The 16,111-nt window shown below is 37.6% G+C and overlaps 4 protein-coding genes across 8 annotated transcripts in view; 2 read left to right on the top strand and 2 right to left on the bottom strand.

The window, feature by feature from the left end:
* The window catches only part of LOC135687459 (uncharacterized), a 44,725-nt gene extending 38,573 nt beyond the window's left edge, over positions 1-6,152 (bottom strand). Inside the window, exons 1-3 of one of the 5 annotated variants that reach the window (XM_065204014.2) lie at positions 6,000-6,152; positions 2,689-2,842; positions 933-1,194 (exon numbers count right to left, since the gene is read on the bottom strand). The gene's annotated coding sequence lies outside the window, so the exon portion shown is untranslated. The remainder of the gene's footprint in view (positions 1-932; positions 1,195-2,688; positions 2,843-5,999) is intronic. The other 4 variants (XM_065204013.2, XM_065204016.2, XM_065204015.2 and 1 more) reach the window with 4 other exon arrangements.
* A 3,166-nt stretch (positions 6,153-9,318) lies between these two features.
* LOC135687464 (synaptic vesicle 2-related protein-like) lies at positions 9,319-11,705 on the bottom strand. Its single transcript, XM_065204023.2, has one exon. The coding sequence runs from the start codon at positions 11,549-11,551 to the stop codon at positions 10,199-10,201; it is 1,353 nt and encodes a 450-aa protein (XP_065060095.2). The 5' UTR covers positions 11,552-11,705; the 3' UTR covers positions 9,319-10,198.
* A 1,943-nt stretch (positions 11,706-13,648) lies between these two features.
* Positions 13,649-14,812, top strand: LOC135687537 (uncharacterized). Its single transcript, XM_089114674.1, has one exon. It carries the CDS (start codon positions 13,649-13,651, stop codon positions 14,810-14,812), a length of 1,164 nt encoding a protein of 387 aa, XP_088970800.1.
* Positions 14,813-14,854: 42 nt separating this feature from the next.
* LOC135688659 (uncharacterized) lies at positions 14,855-15,530 on the top strand. The gene is made up of 2 exons (XM_065205585.2): positions 14,855-15,107; positions 15,283-15,530. Exons 1-2 carry the CDS (start codon positions 14,855-14,857, stop codon positions 15,528-15,530), a joined length of 501 nt encoding a protein of 166 aa, XP_065061657.2.
* Positions 15,531-16,111: the final 581 nt, after the last annotated feature.

Raw genomic sequence — 16,111 nt, 5'->3', positions numbered from 1 at the left:
TTACAATCTACATCCCCAGCTTCTTCTTAATCTGATTTTAACTTATGACTAAATTTGTGGTTTCGTGCTCATATAAATCTGTTCTAATAACAATGTGCAAGGTATATAAAGGGCCGTCACTAAACACTTTCAGCTAGGGGGGTGCCAGTAACCAATTTGCTGACAAAAGTTGATTTTATTTATCAAAGAACATGTTTTTTTTTCAGTTGAAAATCACTTCGATTTTCGCGTTGAAATTTTCTTTACCTGAGTACCTAAAGGTGCTTTTTGATTTAACTCTAGAAGTCAAGTTTTGAGCAATGAGATACCCTCATTTATTCAAATAGTTAAGCATGTGACATAGAACCTTAGTTTGTATGAGCCGTGAGATTTCGGAGGCCTTGGGGCAAAACTTAAAGACGAGGCCCCCTGCGAGCAGAGTGAGCAGAAATTTTTTGCGACCACGCCCTTTAGATTATCTTAAAATGCATTTCAGAATATTCTTGCAGACATTTCTTGCAATCGTTTAGAAAGTTTTGCTTTTTTAGGCATACTTATGCCAAGTTTCATTGATTTCCGTCTTAAAATGGAATGCATTACTTTATGAGGCCCCCTAGACCTCAAGGCCCTAAGGCACTTTGCCCTCATGTCATCCCAACTGTTTGCTAAAGCTATTGCTTTGGGAACTTTGAAAGTAAAACCCGATAAGACTCTACTTAAAGAAAATTTACTGACAAGCATTAAGAGGGGTGCCGCACCCCCCGCACCCCCTTCGCTAGCGACGGCCCTGAGTATAAAGTGTAGTGTATAGTATGGTGTAAAGAAGAATAAAGTGAAGATTGTGTACAGACAATCTTCAAGGACGGGTTTACCGGGGGCTTGTTGGGATGTGACACCCCCACAATATTCTTGGGTTCTGCGGTAGATTTTGCTTTGATTCGGTAAAAAAGCACCTTTTGGTAGCTTAGTGTACATCGGAACGGCGATCAACGTAAGCCCTAAATAAATCCATCCTTGACTAACGTGTCATTTCCAAATCCAGCAAGTCGTGTCTTATTTTACGTGCAGAGAACACGGAGCCAGAGAAGAGACGATGTGACTATTGCGTGTCTTGAGTCGAACTGAACTCTGAACGCAGAGTCACTACAGTAGGATTGACTTCAGTAGATGTAGAGGTCAGAGGAGTTGCTTTCTTTATCTTCTAATCTTTTTTTTCTGAAAGTTAAAGACTGGGTTTTAAAAATCGGCATTTCCATGAGTTTCCAGACCAGTCATCAAAAGGGCGTGACACAAAATCCAATCTTTATCCAACACCCCCCTCCCCTCAACTTTGCCTCTTAATTTCGTCCCTGGAAATCTTGAAAGGTGAAAAATTGAATCTGGAATCTCGAATTCTGGAATCATGTGACTCCATAATTCATGTAGAACTGCCCAGAGATGTGTCAAAACACATCGATCCTACTATCGCCTTTAGGTCTATATCTAATCTCTTTTCAAAATAGTTTGATTTATCCTATCTCGAAACATCTGCAGGTTTGACTATGGAGCAACATAATCATGCCCAGACATCTCCTTCTTCTGAACATGCAAAGCATATGTAGCTTGACACAAGAGTGGCAGATCCAGATAAAAATTTGAGAGGTGCTCAGTTTTGGGTGGGGCTGGTGCCACGCCGTTAGTAATTTTTGATTACTACTTCTTTTGAACGTTCAGAAATTAATAAAATGCCTAGTTTATGCTGATTTGTCGATTTTTGAACCTCAACAGCGGAAAGTTGAGCAAGGGTTGACGATAACATTTTTTTAAAATAATCAATTTGCAAATAAAACAATTATTTTTCCAACTTCTGGCAATAAGCCACTTGAAATGAAAACAATATGTAAAATAGCTGCAATACAACAAAAATGATAATAAGATAAGATTATTTAATTACTTTTCTCTTAGTTTAAATAAATACTCTATCCATATAAGTACAATAGGTGTCAATGAAAGGTAAATTTGATTTCTTTATTCATCATTCTGACAACTGTATCAATCTTTTTAAATACAGCTACATCTAATAGATGGATTAAATATCATTTATTGTTTTTTCAGTTTATGTATTAATTTCTGGTTTATTATCTTGGGAAATAACAATATTCCAGGCAACCAGTAGGTTTGTAAGGCTGAGCTCTTGGCTGGTTTAACAAGAATCATAGAAGTTTCAGAAACACAAAATAATTGTGGATTCCACCGTTCAATGTGTGGATCTCGAATTCAAAGTAATACCAAATATTAAAATCATATATTTCAGAATTGTCATATCATGAGGTAAGGTGTATGCCAGAACATACTGGAAAACTTGGATTTTGTAAAAATCTCAAGTTCAATTGTTTATAAATTTTGTAAGATTTCATCTTATGCTTTCATCTTATGTAAGCTTTCCATTGTATGATTTATCACCTTCCAATTAAATATTCTGATAGCCTCTCACATTTTAAAATGGAGAATCTAAATACACAGCACCTGAAACAAAATCTACTTTACTGTCATCGAATCTCCACAGTGTGACATGTGCACACAAAAGATTGCACATTTTCCTACAAACTTGCACACATCTTTTTTGCTTTCGCAAAAACTACTCTACAGGCTGGGCTCGCATTACAAACGCAAAGGTTTATCATTGGATCTCTTGCATCAAGTTTAAAAAATCAAATACAGAATACTGACCTTATAACACACGTTTTATTTTTCCAATGGCTTCAGGCTTTGGAATTACTTTGTCTGAGCACCCAACAGTCAAAAGAAATTGCCTAGGTTCTGTTGTGAGTGCCGATCGCCATTTCTACACAACGAGCAACTGCAACACGCTTCTTCCGCCTGCCTAAATGAGAATTTGAACTACGTTTGAAAATATGGGGTGCTCCCGCCAAAAGTGAGCACAAGCGATATCAGAAGTCGATTAGTTGCTCTACAATCACGGGTCTTCAAGCTCATTCATTGATTGGCTATAGTTAGTTGGCGAAAGACTAAAGCACAGACCAAGAGAGCTGGAAATTTTACAACGATAAAAAGTTGCACAATCCGGTCCGTAAATTATCTCGCTTTATAAATTCAGAGAACGGGCTAGAAGTGAGAACGGGCTACCTACCCCCCATAACTTGCAGACAAATCATTAATACATTAGACATGAAAGATGATGCAGAGGTATACTCAAAAACAAAAGCAGAACGAGCTTTACACCACAATATCATTTCACTGAAATTTCAGTTGTACGCTACACGCCGTACGATGTTTTCCCCACGATAAAATCACGCCAAATAACATAACTCTACGCTAGAGACCTTCGGAATTTGCTTGGGCCGGCGAAACCAGGGGGCAGAGGGCCATGCCCCCCCCACTCTGCAGTCTGCAGAGTAAAATAAATTTTTTCAGGCAAAAGTGGACAGAAATCTACTATATCACTCTCTAAGTAACTGTGCTTAGTAATCCCTTAACTATGCCCTTAGCTTTAGCTTCGTTGCTATGTCTTAACCATAGAAGACATATATAAAAGTGAATATTGGAATTTGATCGAAGAAATCGGTCATTGTCAAAGTTGTACAACGAGCAACTGTTTTTTAGGAAATAGATCAAGTTGATGCCAGCACAAATTGACGGAGATTCGTTTTTGGCAAACAAGGTCTGTTTATTAACGAAAACTTTCTCAGAAACATTACAAAAAGAGATGAGTCAGCTGCTGAAGGAAAAGAAAGAGCTGCAAATTAGATGCAATTGTAAAATCTATTAAAACTCGTTTTGATCAGCCCGGTCTCAAGTTTTTCAAGTCTAGAGTCTTTTTTGTTAAAAACCCTTTGTTTCAAACAAGTTTAAGATCAGATGTTACAAAATAATATCCCAACTATATAAAATGCTTCATTTTTATTTTTAACTGATAGTTCTTCTATTGATATTTCAATGTTAATGTTTTTTATTAAATTTTTTATTAGTGTTTTATTTAATTTTCTCCCCCATCCTATTTTGGGTATTTTCAAAATCTAAAAAAGTTTCATTACGAGCTATATTATAAAGGTTATTTTAAAAACTTTGCAAGACCTTTCCTATTTCAAGTCAAGGCCTTTTCTAAGCCCTTTCAAGACTTTGATATTTTGGTTTCTCCACTTTTAAATTACCCTGGGTGCCAGAGCCTCAGAGAGTCAAAGGATCCTTCGCAATTCCTTCCCCCGTTCTTCATCCTTTGACTCTCTGAGGCTCTGGCACCCAGGGTACTTTTAAATACGTTTCGCCGGCCCTGTTTGCTACAGGACTGCAGGTTATTCGAAACACCAAACTAGAGCACTTGCCGGCTTTTAGATGCTTGGAATAAATTGAAATGCAGTTGTTTATAATATTTATCTGCAAAACGAGATCATGATGTAAACATTTTTCGTAAACTCCAGGCTAGACTTTATATATTCACATGACAAAAATATTAGGACGATGAATAACAAAATGGCGGCTCCAAAACTAGCATTCTAACATTGATTGAACAAATCTTGCTGTTTTGGCGGGATTCTAGAAATGGCGTCATCAATAACGCAATTCCTAACAAATTCAATTTATTTCTACCTTTCTATGATAGAAAAGTAACAAAATGTCATGGAGAAATAGAAAATATCAACGTTTTAGTTTCAACGCCGAAAACACAAAAACGACCAGAAAGAAAAATGAGAAGCAATAAAATATTTGGGACTAGCGAGTCATTTGTTTGCTAAAACTACAAGAAAGTTTGGTTGCAGCAAGTCTACAACACATGCTATTTACAAGAACAACAAGTTAACAAGGCCTACTAAAATTAAAAGAATGGTAGGCCAGGGCAGGCCGACTACTGGATGGGCCTAATGGCACCTGCAAGCTGGCGTTGTGTGCGAAGTCAATCAATGCTGAATATTTTGTCCAATTATTTGTTTTAAGTCCCCAGGCAAGTATAGAAACAACTAATGATTCTTTTGAAATACCACTTATTTTCAAGCAAGGCATTAAACCTTGTTAGGTTGCAATTGTGACATAAGTTTCCAAGAACAATAACATAATGGTCTTTCAACAATCCCCTCAAAGTCAAAGCCTTGATGTAATTGAAAACAACTGGTTTTCATTAAAAAATACAAGAAATGGAATCTTCAAAGACCAAGAATACGCTATTTTAAAATTTTATTTAGATTTCCTCCTGTATCCTGGATTCTTAGAGGTCATCTGACAAAATATAGAATAAAGCAAATGCGACTGGTCTAAAAAGTTTACTCTTTTGCAATCTACACTTACGTTAAAAAAGTATTGGGACGAATTCGATAAACGAATTATGGCATTCCGTTGGATTCGGTTTTGCAACGGAAACTTTTTCAGATTTGGGCAGTCTTTCTACAAATAATCTAGGCCTACGTTTCCCCAAAATGGAATGAAAAGTTAAGAAAATGCTTCAACTTATAAAGTATAACCTTGAAAACATAGGATTCTTAATATTTTCCTGAATATAACAACAAAATGCAGAAGGGTTGAATGGCCTAACAATGGCAAAGTCACATGACCTTCCAAAAACTTTAGAGCTGTCCAAACAAATAAAACTCTTAAATTTCAAGTTTGCATAACAAAAAAAATTATAAAAGAAATTATAAAATCAAACTTTTAAGCTTCAAAAAAAGTTTACTTCATCTAAAGTTAAGTTTTACTAGGCATTTTACTAGAGTATTAAATTTATGTTTATTTTACAATCGGGTAAAATTGCCATCGAAAATCTCAACCAGCAATCTCGTTATGTTTCACCGATTTTCTATGCTGTTCTTTGAGCAAAGGATTAACCACATTTGCTTCGAGGCGATCGTCCTAATACTTTTGTCACGTAAGTGTGGTTAGACTAACGGTCTATGTTCTGACGTTTTAAACTTTGATTAGTGTCAGACGAAAAACTTTAGTTTGCATCAAAATGTTGCTTCTTTCTAAGCCATTTATAAATTTTGTACCACAAAAAGATTGCTGGCGGATTTCAAAATATGAGATAAACTCACCAAGATATTCCACTTGCAGCATGAATATGAAATTTACCTCAGAAATGTTTTAATTCGTCTTACAGTCACCACCTTTCATCTAGAAATAACATAATAAATGAAATATTTCAGAGCTTTAAAACTTATGCCCTCACCGAATTTCGTCAAATGATTTCCAAGAAAACAAGAAATTAACCATTAACCACAACCAAACATACCAGTCAACTCTTGATTGATTGTTAGCGATATCCCCTTCTTGGTAATCCTCCAGGCCAACCCTCGTTTAAAAGCCAGATGCAAAATTTGGCAACATATTTTGATAATTTTTTATACTGATATTGGATCTCATATCTAAAAATCTACCGTGCATATTTGTTTGATCTTATTCGGCTGAAGAAAATATGCGAGTTGTACTTACCACTCCCTCGACGTTTTCCGCCCTGTTTGTTGAAATTTCTGTTTTCTTTCCTTGAGGATTCCCAGGAAGAGGGTCTCTTCAAAAACCAATCAAGATTTGTCCGCTCCACAATACCCAGCTGGTGATTAAGGGATTCTTCGTATGTTGTCACCATCTATTTGCGGGATTTTTCCGAGAAAACACAAATACTAAACAAAAAAGGTCAATTTATGCTGAGTTAATGAAAGCGATCGAATCGATTTCACATATGCGCAAATAGCATACCGGAGACTCCCCCTCGACCGCTGAAAGAAAAATTCTAATGATTTGAACTTTCAATCGATCTAATTCGATCGATAGCTCTTGTATCACTCTTTTAGAAAATGGTGTCGTTAAATCAGATGAGGGCAAAGTTGCTGAAATTCTAAATAATTTTTTTGCAAATATAACGGGAACTTTGTGTATCGCCGATAAACACGAGCAAGAGCCTTTGAATAATCACGAGGACGATCCCTGCTTAACAATTGTAAAACGTTTTCAGTCACACCCCAGTGTCCTCAAAATAAAGTCGTCCGCCAAAAGCACCATGACCTTCTCCTTCAGAAAGATCACAGTCGAAGAAATTCTATAACAGTTGTGAAATTCAGATCCTAAGAAGTGTTCACCATAGGAAGCAATGCCTGCAAAAATTTGAAAGTCCAACGCAAATCTATTTTGTTGACCTGCTGGCTTTATTTTAATTCAAAAGGTGGGCCACTTTGAATGGCTAATGTAACATTTGCACCATCAGCAGTATCTTATTTAGAAGGCCCATGTCAGCGATTTGTAGCAATACTGAACAATACAATGGTTCCATGGCCTTACCAGTTAGTAAAATAAGGGAATTATCTTAATTTCCACGAATTTTGCTTTCTGCCAGCCCCCCTCTCCAAAGATAGAAACGCTAGAAAACAGAAATACCTCGGAAAGAGACCAGATAATATATTACCTATCTATTATCACGCTTTATCCCGCGATTCATCTAATTCTAAATTTTCAGGTCCTCGTTCCAATTGCCAATCTACCCCCCCCCCCCTCGTCGGAAGATCAAGCTTCTCCACTGGAAAATTTCTAATTGGTTTGTAATTTTTGAGGGAATAGCCAGGTTCTGATACCTTTTCAATGAGCTTGGATAAAATTTCTGATATAAGCGTAAAATACATAATCTACAGTATAATTTTCCATATCCATGAAATACACACACTACAACCATCCTGGAGCAGAAACAGATAATTTAAAACACGAATGATTATACTTGAATATGAGAAAAATTAAAACTTCAGCTCTACAATTTTTTCCTATTAAGTGAGCCCCTTTAGAAGAAAATGAGGCCTATTTCTTATACAAGGGGTTTCTAATATGCGGGTACTCACTGTAGTTCTGAGAACCGCAGTCCCAGTAAAGAGAGACAATATACTGACAATCCTACTCATGTGATATTATCGTATTTCAAGGAAAACAGCTGTGAATTCTAAGAAAACAATTTTTAAAGCAATGACAGTTGCCCGTATAAAAAGCAAGGTGAAACCGGATGTGGCCTCTGATTGGTTAATGTGACTTTGTTACCCCTAGAGATTTCCAGAGCAACTAGCAGGTACTACGTTTTAATGAAAACACTTTAACTCTTTATTAATTTATTCTAAAGCAAATGTTTCTCATTTAAGGTTAAAATTACGCTAGTGTTCTTTAGGGATGTACCGGATATCCGGTAGGCCGGATAATCCGGCGCCGGATCGCTGATTTTTTGAAAATCCGGTTCCGGCCGGATTTGTTTCCGAAATCCGGCCAGTTGCCGGATTTTCCAGAACTTTAATCATAACTAAGAAAATTTGGAAAACCAAGTCAGACTCCCTTCATACAGTGATTAAAAGTGGATTTTCCATAACTAAAAAATATCGACGATAAAACAAGCGCCTTGAAAACAGATTTGAAATGAAAGTGCTCGTCATCACGAAACAGGATAACTGGATTATATAATTCACAAATTTGGTCCATGGTTGCCAGATCGGCTTTTTAGGCCAAATTTTTCATTTTTGGTTTTTAGATTTAGATTGCCTGGAAAAATTGTTTTTTGCTTACTACTTAAATTTGACCTTGTTGGCCTTTTCAGCAGACGTCCAAAATAAATAAGTAATTACTACATTCATAGAATAATTAGTAGTTAACTACAAAGTGTTTACCAAATTTCAAATTTTATCACCTAACCTAAATATTATCTTGATATTAGCAAAGGGTTTTGGAAAAAAGTAAGATTCTTATCAAAGCTAAGAAATTATCTAACAGGCACAAGCGTAGAAATATAACCAGTGCCTGCTCGATGGATTCTTGAGAGAGTTTTTGATTTTGCCTTTTTATGAGCATTTTGGCTTAAATTGCTCACCAGTCTAGCCTTCGTTTGTAAATTCAATCTGGCAACCCTGAATAGGTCTCTTTGATCTTCTCGCTATACATTTTTTCGCAAAGTGGCTCAAAACTTTTTATTACTGAAAATTCTATAAATGGTCAGATTATCCGGTAGAATCCGGCCGGATATTCCACGAAGAAATCCGTTAAATCCGGTTCCGGCCGGATTCTGAAAATCCTGATCCGGTACACCCCTAGTGTTTTTATCTGGACACTACCCTGAATCCCAAAGCCGCATTTCATAACATTATTATTTTAATTCTTTTATCATTATTGAGAAAATATTCTTAATAGGCTGTTTATTGGCTGAAAGGCATCTTGTGTATAAATATCGATAAAATGAAAAAAGAGATGGTCGGGCAGTGGTCGGACCATAAAAATAGGACGGACCCGTTCTTCACCGACCAACTCTTTCACTGCAGCTCTGGCACCCAGGGTATTTGGAGACCATGAGCCCGTGAGTACTCTCAGTTGCTCTACGCTTTAGTGGGGGGGGGGGGGGGCTTTAGAAGTTCCAATACTGGTTGTTTCTTAAGAGTTTTTTAGCTATGATGTCACTAATTTAACATTTGGGAGTATTATACTTTTTCACGGTATAAAGTTCTAAAGTGCTGGCGTCACAGATATCTATTTTTAGAATTTTTGTATTTGGATTCCATAACCTGAAAGAGCATCATAAAATATTTCTAAATAAAAAAAATCGTCAATTGTGTTAAGAATTGGCAGAGATATGGCCACATATGTATTGGCTCTTTCCCCATCAAACCTCTGTATTTTGGTCTCTGTTCATAGCTTGATGAACAGAGCCAAAATAACAGTGATTCGTTGGCAAACTTCAAATCTTTCATTAGCCATATCTCAACCGATTTTAGACATATTTGGCCAATTTTGCATGTTAGCAAGTTTTTCATGGTGATCTTTAAAGTTATGTGATTGTAATGTTCTAAACGAGGCTGTTTAATTATGAGGTTATTATGATGTAACACCGAAGTGACAGAAGCACGTTTTATATGAGTGTTACTCTTTGTATAATTGAGGACTCTTCAGTGATCAAAATTCAAAAACTCTAAAAATAGCTTTTTGGTGACGTCCTACTTGAGAACTCTATTTTACATTATGATGAAGGAGGAATGTAGAGCGAAACGAAAAAAAAGCAGAAAAGAAACTTTATTCACATTTAAAATTGAAAATGGAACAAAATGACCATAGAACAATATTTTGGGCACTCCTCCCAGCTGCCAGCCTTTGCCAAAAACTAAAAACAGGAAAGAGCATAGCGAGACGAAAAACTAGGAATCTGAGCATACTCTTTTACAAAATTAAATGTTTTTTGTCAATAAATGATTTACGCATGTCAAACGTTATGTATGTATAAACCAACTCATTTTAAGTTAATGTGCTTGGTCTCTACAAGAGCAGTAATCGATATAATAAGCCCCACAGTAGTAATCACGTGCAAAATGCCAAACGAGAGGTAGATATCAACATGGTGAACAAACAGGGCGATGAGTTGTCCTAGGCAAACCCCGACTTTGCCACAAGCTTCAGAGATGCCACAACCAAAGGCCCTTATTGGGGTAGGAAGGATTTCAGCCCTGTAAACAAATATAAGCATATTCATCGCCATAAACCCAACGCAAATTAGTGTCATCATTATTATCAGAGGCCATCCACGGATATCCCAGTAAAATGGCACAATACATGCACTGATATACGCCAGTAGAATCGTGAACGTCCGTTTTCTCGCGACTTTATCAATCAGCCAGTACAAAGGAATAGCTGAAAATAAGATGGCAACCTCCATAGCCCAACGATATTTGTATGTCATGTTTGTGGAGCATCTTCCACATTCGGAAATGTCGGAATTCTCGCCAAATTGCATTGATCCGAAACGCATTGTGCCAGAAAATAAAAATCCAGAAAATTGTAGGAAAGACACAACTGCAATTCGTTTTGCAATCTCGCGCTTTGATGTTTGCTCCTCTGATTCCTGTACTTTTTTGTCATACTGCCCCACATCGCCTGCGCCAGGGCTTTCTCCAGGTACTGAGATATAGCCATAATCGATGCCATTCATTTCAGCAATAATTTGTAGCGATTTTTCTGCCTCGTCAAATTTTTCAGCGGCAATAAGATACCTCGGGGATTCTGGCAGATAAAACGTAAAGCCTGCAGTCAGGGCTATGGGTATAGTCTCTGCAAGAACGATAGACCATCGCCATGTTAAATACGTCAGCGAGACCATCCCAACTAGAATGCCAAGTCCATTTCCAACAAAATATGAGATCTTAAAAAACGACATATATTTGCGTTTTGAAAGCGGCAATACTTCCATAGCATATGTGAATGCAATCATATTGCTTGATGACACTAGGCCAATGAACCCTCGAATTATGGCCATAAGTAACAAGTTTGAAGACAACGAAAACAGCAGCGTCAAATAAGAGTTCAAAATGAATGTAAATATCATAATTTTCCTTCTACCGTATGTATCAGACAGCTTGCCAATAAAGATTGAGCCAGCTATATTTGTGAGTGCTTCAGGAAGGACAAGCCATGCTGCAGTCATATAGGTTAGATTCCAGTGGCAGCGAAGATACGGTTCGATTATTGCCACGATGCTTACAGACGATGCAGACGAAAGATCTCTCAGCCCCACAATCAATAATGCGATGATGTTAAATTTTCCAAACCCGATTCTCTCTAGCCTTTGATTTATATCGAAGCCCTCCATACTCAAACGATTGGCTGCGACAATATTTAAAACTGTCGAACTAAAACCATTGAGACGACACTGAATGACCCCACTGTATTTGACTGATGTCTACATTTTATTGTCTACATTGGAGACCCGAGGGGGGAATAAAAGACCTCTTGCGAGCGGAGCGAGCAACAAAATCTTGTGACCACGCCCTTATGAATAGCTTGAATTCATTCATTCGTTAAAAATGTTTACTTTTTAAGTGTATTTTTTTACTTTCAAACAATTCCATGTTAAAACAGAATTAATTGCTTTATGAGTACCCCAAGCTTTATTGGTTTACCCCAAGGCTCATGTCTTGGTCCTCTCATTTATATAAACGACCTCCCACTAGCTGTCCAAAAACAAATGTGTCTATGTATGCAGATGACACGAGTCTTTGCCATCAATCGCATGATATCACTCAGCTGAATGAGGCCATCAATAATGACCTTGCACACGTTGAAAAATGGCTCAGGGGTAACAAACTTTCACTGAATGTAATGAAAACACATGCCCTGCTTATTTCCACCAAACCTAAGCATAAAAGAATCATTAAAGAATCAAGACGAATCTTTAAAGCTAAAAATTCAGAACAATGAGCTGGATGTTGTTCGAAAAACCAAATATCTTGGAATACAGATCGATAACACATTAGATTGGAAGGAACACACTAAAACAATTTCTTTCATTAGATTGTAAGTCTGAAATAAATTCTGTGTCTGTCTACCAAACCATGACAAAGAATGCGAATTCTATTCTGTTAATCTGTGGTCAAATCGGGGTCACATAATCGGTGGTCAATGATGATAATAGAGCTAATAGACAGGTCCCAAACGAGAAAAATCGAAAAAATTGTCCAGTCAAAGTACTGAAAACAATTTTAGGGCCGCTAGACATTGCAGAATCAAATTTCACTTGGGGACTTTTGAATTTTTTCCTTATTTTCAAAATGGCGGCTAAGTTGCAAAATGGCGGACTTTTAACATAAATTTAAGAATTAAATAGGCATAGTCTTACATCAAGCGCAAGTTTTTGATATCTTCAAGCAGATAACTATATCTTTTTGTAAATATTCCGTAGTAATTATCTTTTACCATTTCCCTTCATAATGGCGGCATAAATTCAATATGGCGGGTATTCAGAAATTACCATTTTGATCTTGCACTAATCCTTTTTTCCAACTATCTGTGAATGATGTCATCCTTGCATGCGATAACGATCTGTAGACAAGGCAATAGAGGGTCGTCACTATCATCGTAGTGTTAGACTCCACAAGCAATCATTTGAAGCACTCTTGCATTTCAGAATCAAGCAGCTAGCCAGTTTGCACGTTCTTGATAATCATTTGAAGCAATCAATTGCAGATTTACGGGTAAATCAGTCTCCAGTAACGCTTACATCAGTCTTGGCACAACCTGCATTTCAGCTCCTTTTCGAGAATGCAATATCAAATCATAACAAAACGCAAGCGAAGATGATTGTGGAGTATCTAAAAGATGTTTCGGCAATGCTATGTCTGATAAGTTCAGTAAGGGAAAATACAATTGAGCGGCATCTTGCAGCCGAGAGGGCATTGATACCCAAGTAATTTGCATTTGGCCATCCGAATTATTCGCGGTATCTTTCATTCCAGCATGTCAACCTTCTAGACATCAAGAGGAGCCATGCAACAATTTGGCAAGGCCTGTTGGAAAACGAATATGGCGGATCGGTCTCTGGCGAGTCATTTTCTACCATGAATGGCGATTTAATTACAGAGACGAAAATAAACAGAGAGGTAACAGCCAGAGGAGGCCCAATGCAAGGAGGCTTCAGCACAGATATAACTGCTGTAGACACCTTCATGAAAACAAGTCACTTTATAGCAAACTTACGGATGAAGCTGAAAGAGAGGTTGAGAGTATTTACAACGTCGTCACACAAGGAAACAAGTGTAGGCGCTCGAAAGAAGCACGAAATAATGATACAAACCCTTATCAACAAATTGGACAGCTATTTTGACCCTTTTTGGCTGGTCCCGCCCGACATTTTAAAACTGGCTGCCAAATTGATGAAGCAGTTATAACAGGTCTTTTGTTGTCAACCCAAATGGTAAATGAAATATTTAAAGAATTTTTTCAAAAAAGGCTGAAAAACGCTAATGACAGGGCCAGCATTTTCGAAAGAGTTTGTAACCCCAAACTGAAAACAGGTCTGGAAAAAGTGAAGAAAGTGCCAAAGATAATAAGCAGCTTGAAGGAAGATCGGCAAGCCTTTGGTGCAATGATAGGCAAAAATAAGTCCACAGAGGAATTGCTTTCATATCCACTCGCCAGTGTTCCCTTAGCTCTAGCATCGCCAGATGGTGATCTTAGACAAGGCTCAAAAGCTGCACTAAGAAAACATCTAATTGAAGAAGCAAATGCTTCGACGACACAACCAGAAACGGGGGCATTTTGGATCGTGGATGGCATGGCTGTTGTAAGGACGATTCTACGTAAAAATACATGGGGTGAGTACGCAACAGCATTCTTCAGTTTTTGCACACCAAGTAGAGACTCGTCTCCTTTAAGGTTAGGCATTATCTTTGATTGCTACAAAGAAAGCAACATAAAACAGCTAACACAGTTGCGCCGTGGAATGTCAGGAAGACGGACCTTCATAACAAGCCCCCAGCAAAATATGCCCAGGCAGAGTGAATGGAACTCTTTTCTACACAACCCCGAAAATAAAACTGAGCTGATCCACTTTCTCGACACATTTCTTAAAGAGAACCGGTCACGTCTCATCAGAATACCAACAATTATTACAGAAAATGAGAAGTCATGGCTTCTAGCAACCACAAGCATCACCGAATTAGAGGACTGTAATCATTTCGAAGCTGACACCCGTCTGATCTATGTTGCTACCCAAGTCGACGATATGCCCGTCATTATTAGCGCAACAGACACCGACGTCCTGGTTTTGATGGTGCATATCTATTCATGGAGGGATATCGATCGACCATGGCAAATGAAAATCGACCACCAAAATTTCGTCAACGTTGCCGCAATTGCTGTTCACATCGGTTCGGAAGCATGCAATATATTACCAGCTTTTCACAGCATAACTGGATGTGACACGACATCATTTCCATTTAGAGTTGGTAAAGTTGCCACATGGAAAAAGCTGATGAAAATGCGTTTATATGACCTTCTTTCGACATTTGGCTGCCGATTTCTGACGGATGATAGCCTGCTAGCAGCCAAAGAATTCTTTCGAAGTATCATGTAAAATGGAGAAATAAAAGAAAGCTACCTAGATACAAGAGTAAGAATGTACCAAAAGCAAAAATTGAAATCTAGTGAGGGAATAATTCCGGATGAAAACAGTGCCATGCAACACCTTAAGCGAAGTTGGCTGCAATGCTATGTTTGGTGTCATTGTACTGAGAGTCAAATTGATTTCCCTACCATTGACGAAACTTTTGGTTGGAGTCAGAATGTCGGTTTCATCAAGCCATTGTGGTATTCGTGCAGCCAGTTTCCACCAGATATGACAGACATTAACGAAGAGGCAGAAATTTATGGTAAGCAACTAAGCAGTTAAAAGTTGATTAGCAATTTTTCTTTTCTGAATCTTAGCAGTTCTGCATTGTCGAAATTTATCTACTAGTTGTTTCCAGAATAGCTCTACCAACCTGATTCCAATTTCTTATCGTTGATTGGTCTTCCTGCTTTACTTCATAGAACTGATTTTTTTAGACCCAGGAGTGCACCTAGATGGAGAGATTTGGTCGCGCGATGAACAGGAACCCCCAGAAAAACGAATCAGAGCAAAAGAGGCAGAAGAACGGAATGTGGAAGTCGAGAGTCTGTTTACGACTTTGACTTCAGAAGATGAATTTGATGAAACAGGAGAAAAAGATGAAGAACAAGAGGAAGAAGCAGAGGAAGAAGATAATTATGAAGATGACTGGGATTCACACAGCAGTTTTGGGGACCTTCACTAACAATACTGCTTTGCACAGAAAAACATTTGTTTTGTTGGCAGAAGGATCATATCATTAGTTAGAATAGTTCTTGTGGCAGAATGCACCATTTTTCAAATCTACCATTATGTGTTTCATCTGGTATCGACTATAGCGACTTAAAGCACATCAAAACATCTTCGTATTCAAATACTGGGCAAAAAAGGATATGTGCAAGCAAAATTCTGAATACCCGCCATATTGAATTTATGCCGCCATTATGAAGGGAAATGGTAAAAGATAATTACTACGGAATATTTACAAAAAGATATAGTTATCTGCTTGAAGATATCAAAAACTTGCGCTTGATGTAAGACTATGCTTATTTAATTCTTAAATTTATGTTAAAAGTCCGTCGTTTTGCAACTGAGCCACCATTTTGAAAATAAGGAAAAAATTCAAAAGTCCCCTAGTGAAATTTGATTCTGCAATGTCTAGCGGCCCTAAAACCGTTTTCAGAACTTTGACTGGACAATTTTTTCCGATTTTTCTCTTTGGGACCTGTCTATAAGGGCTTGTTTATATGAGCAAAGTTATCCCACCTTCAAGCATATGGGCTGGCA

Source organism: Rhopilema esculentum, chromosome 20, assembly GCF_057945365.1.
Source record: "Rhopilema esculentum isolate cy_ngs chromosome 20, ASM5794536v1, whole genome shotgun sequence".
NCBI lineage: Eukaryota > Metazoa > Cnidaria > Scyphozoa > Rhizostomeae > Rhizostomatidae > Rhopilema > Rhopilema esculentum.
This window is presented reverse-complemented; position numbering and strand designations above follow the sequence as displayed.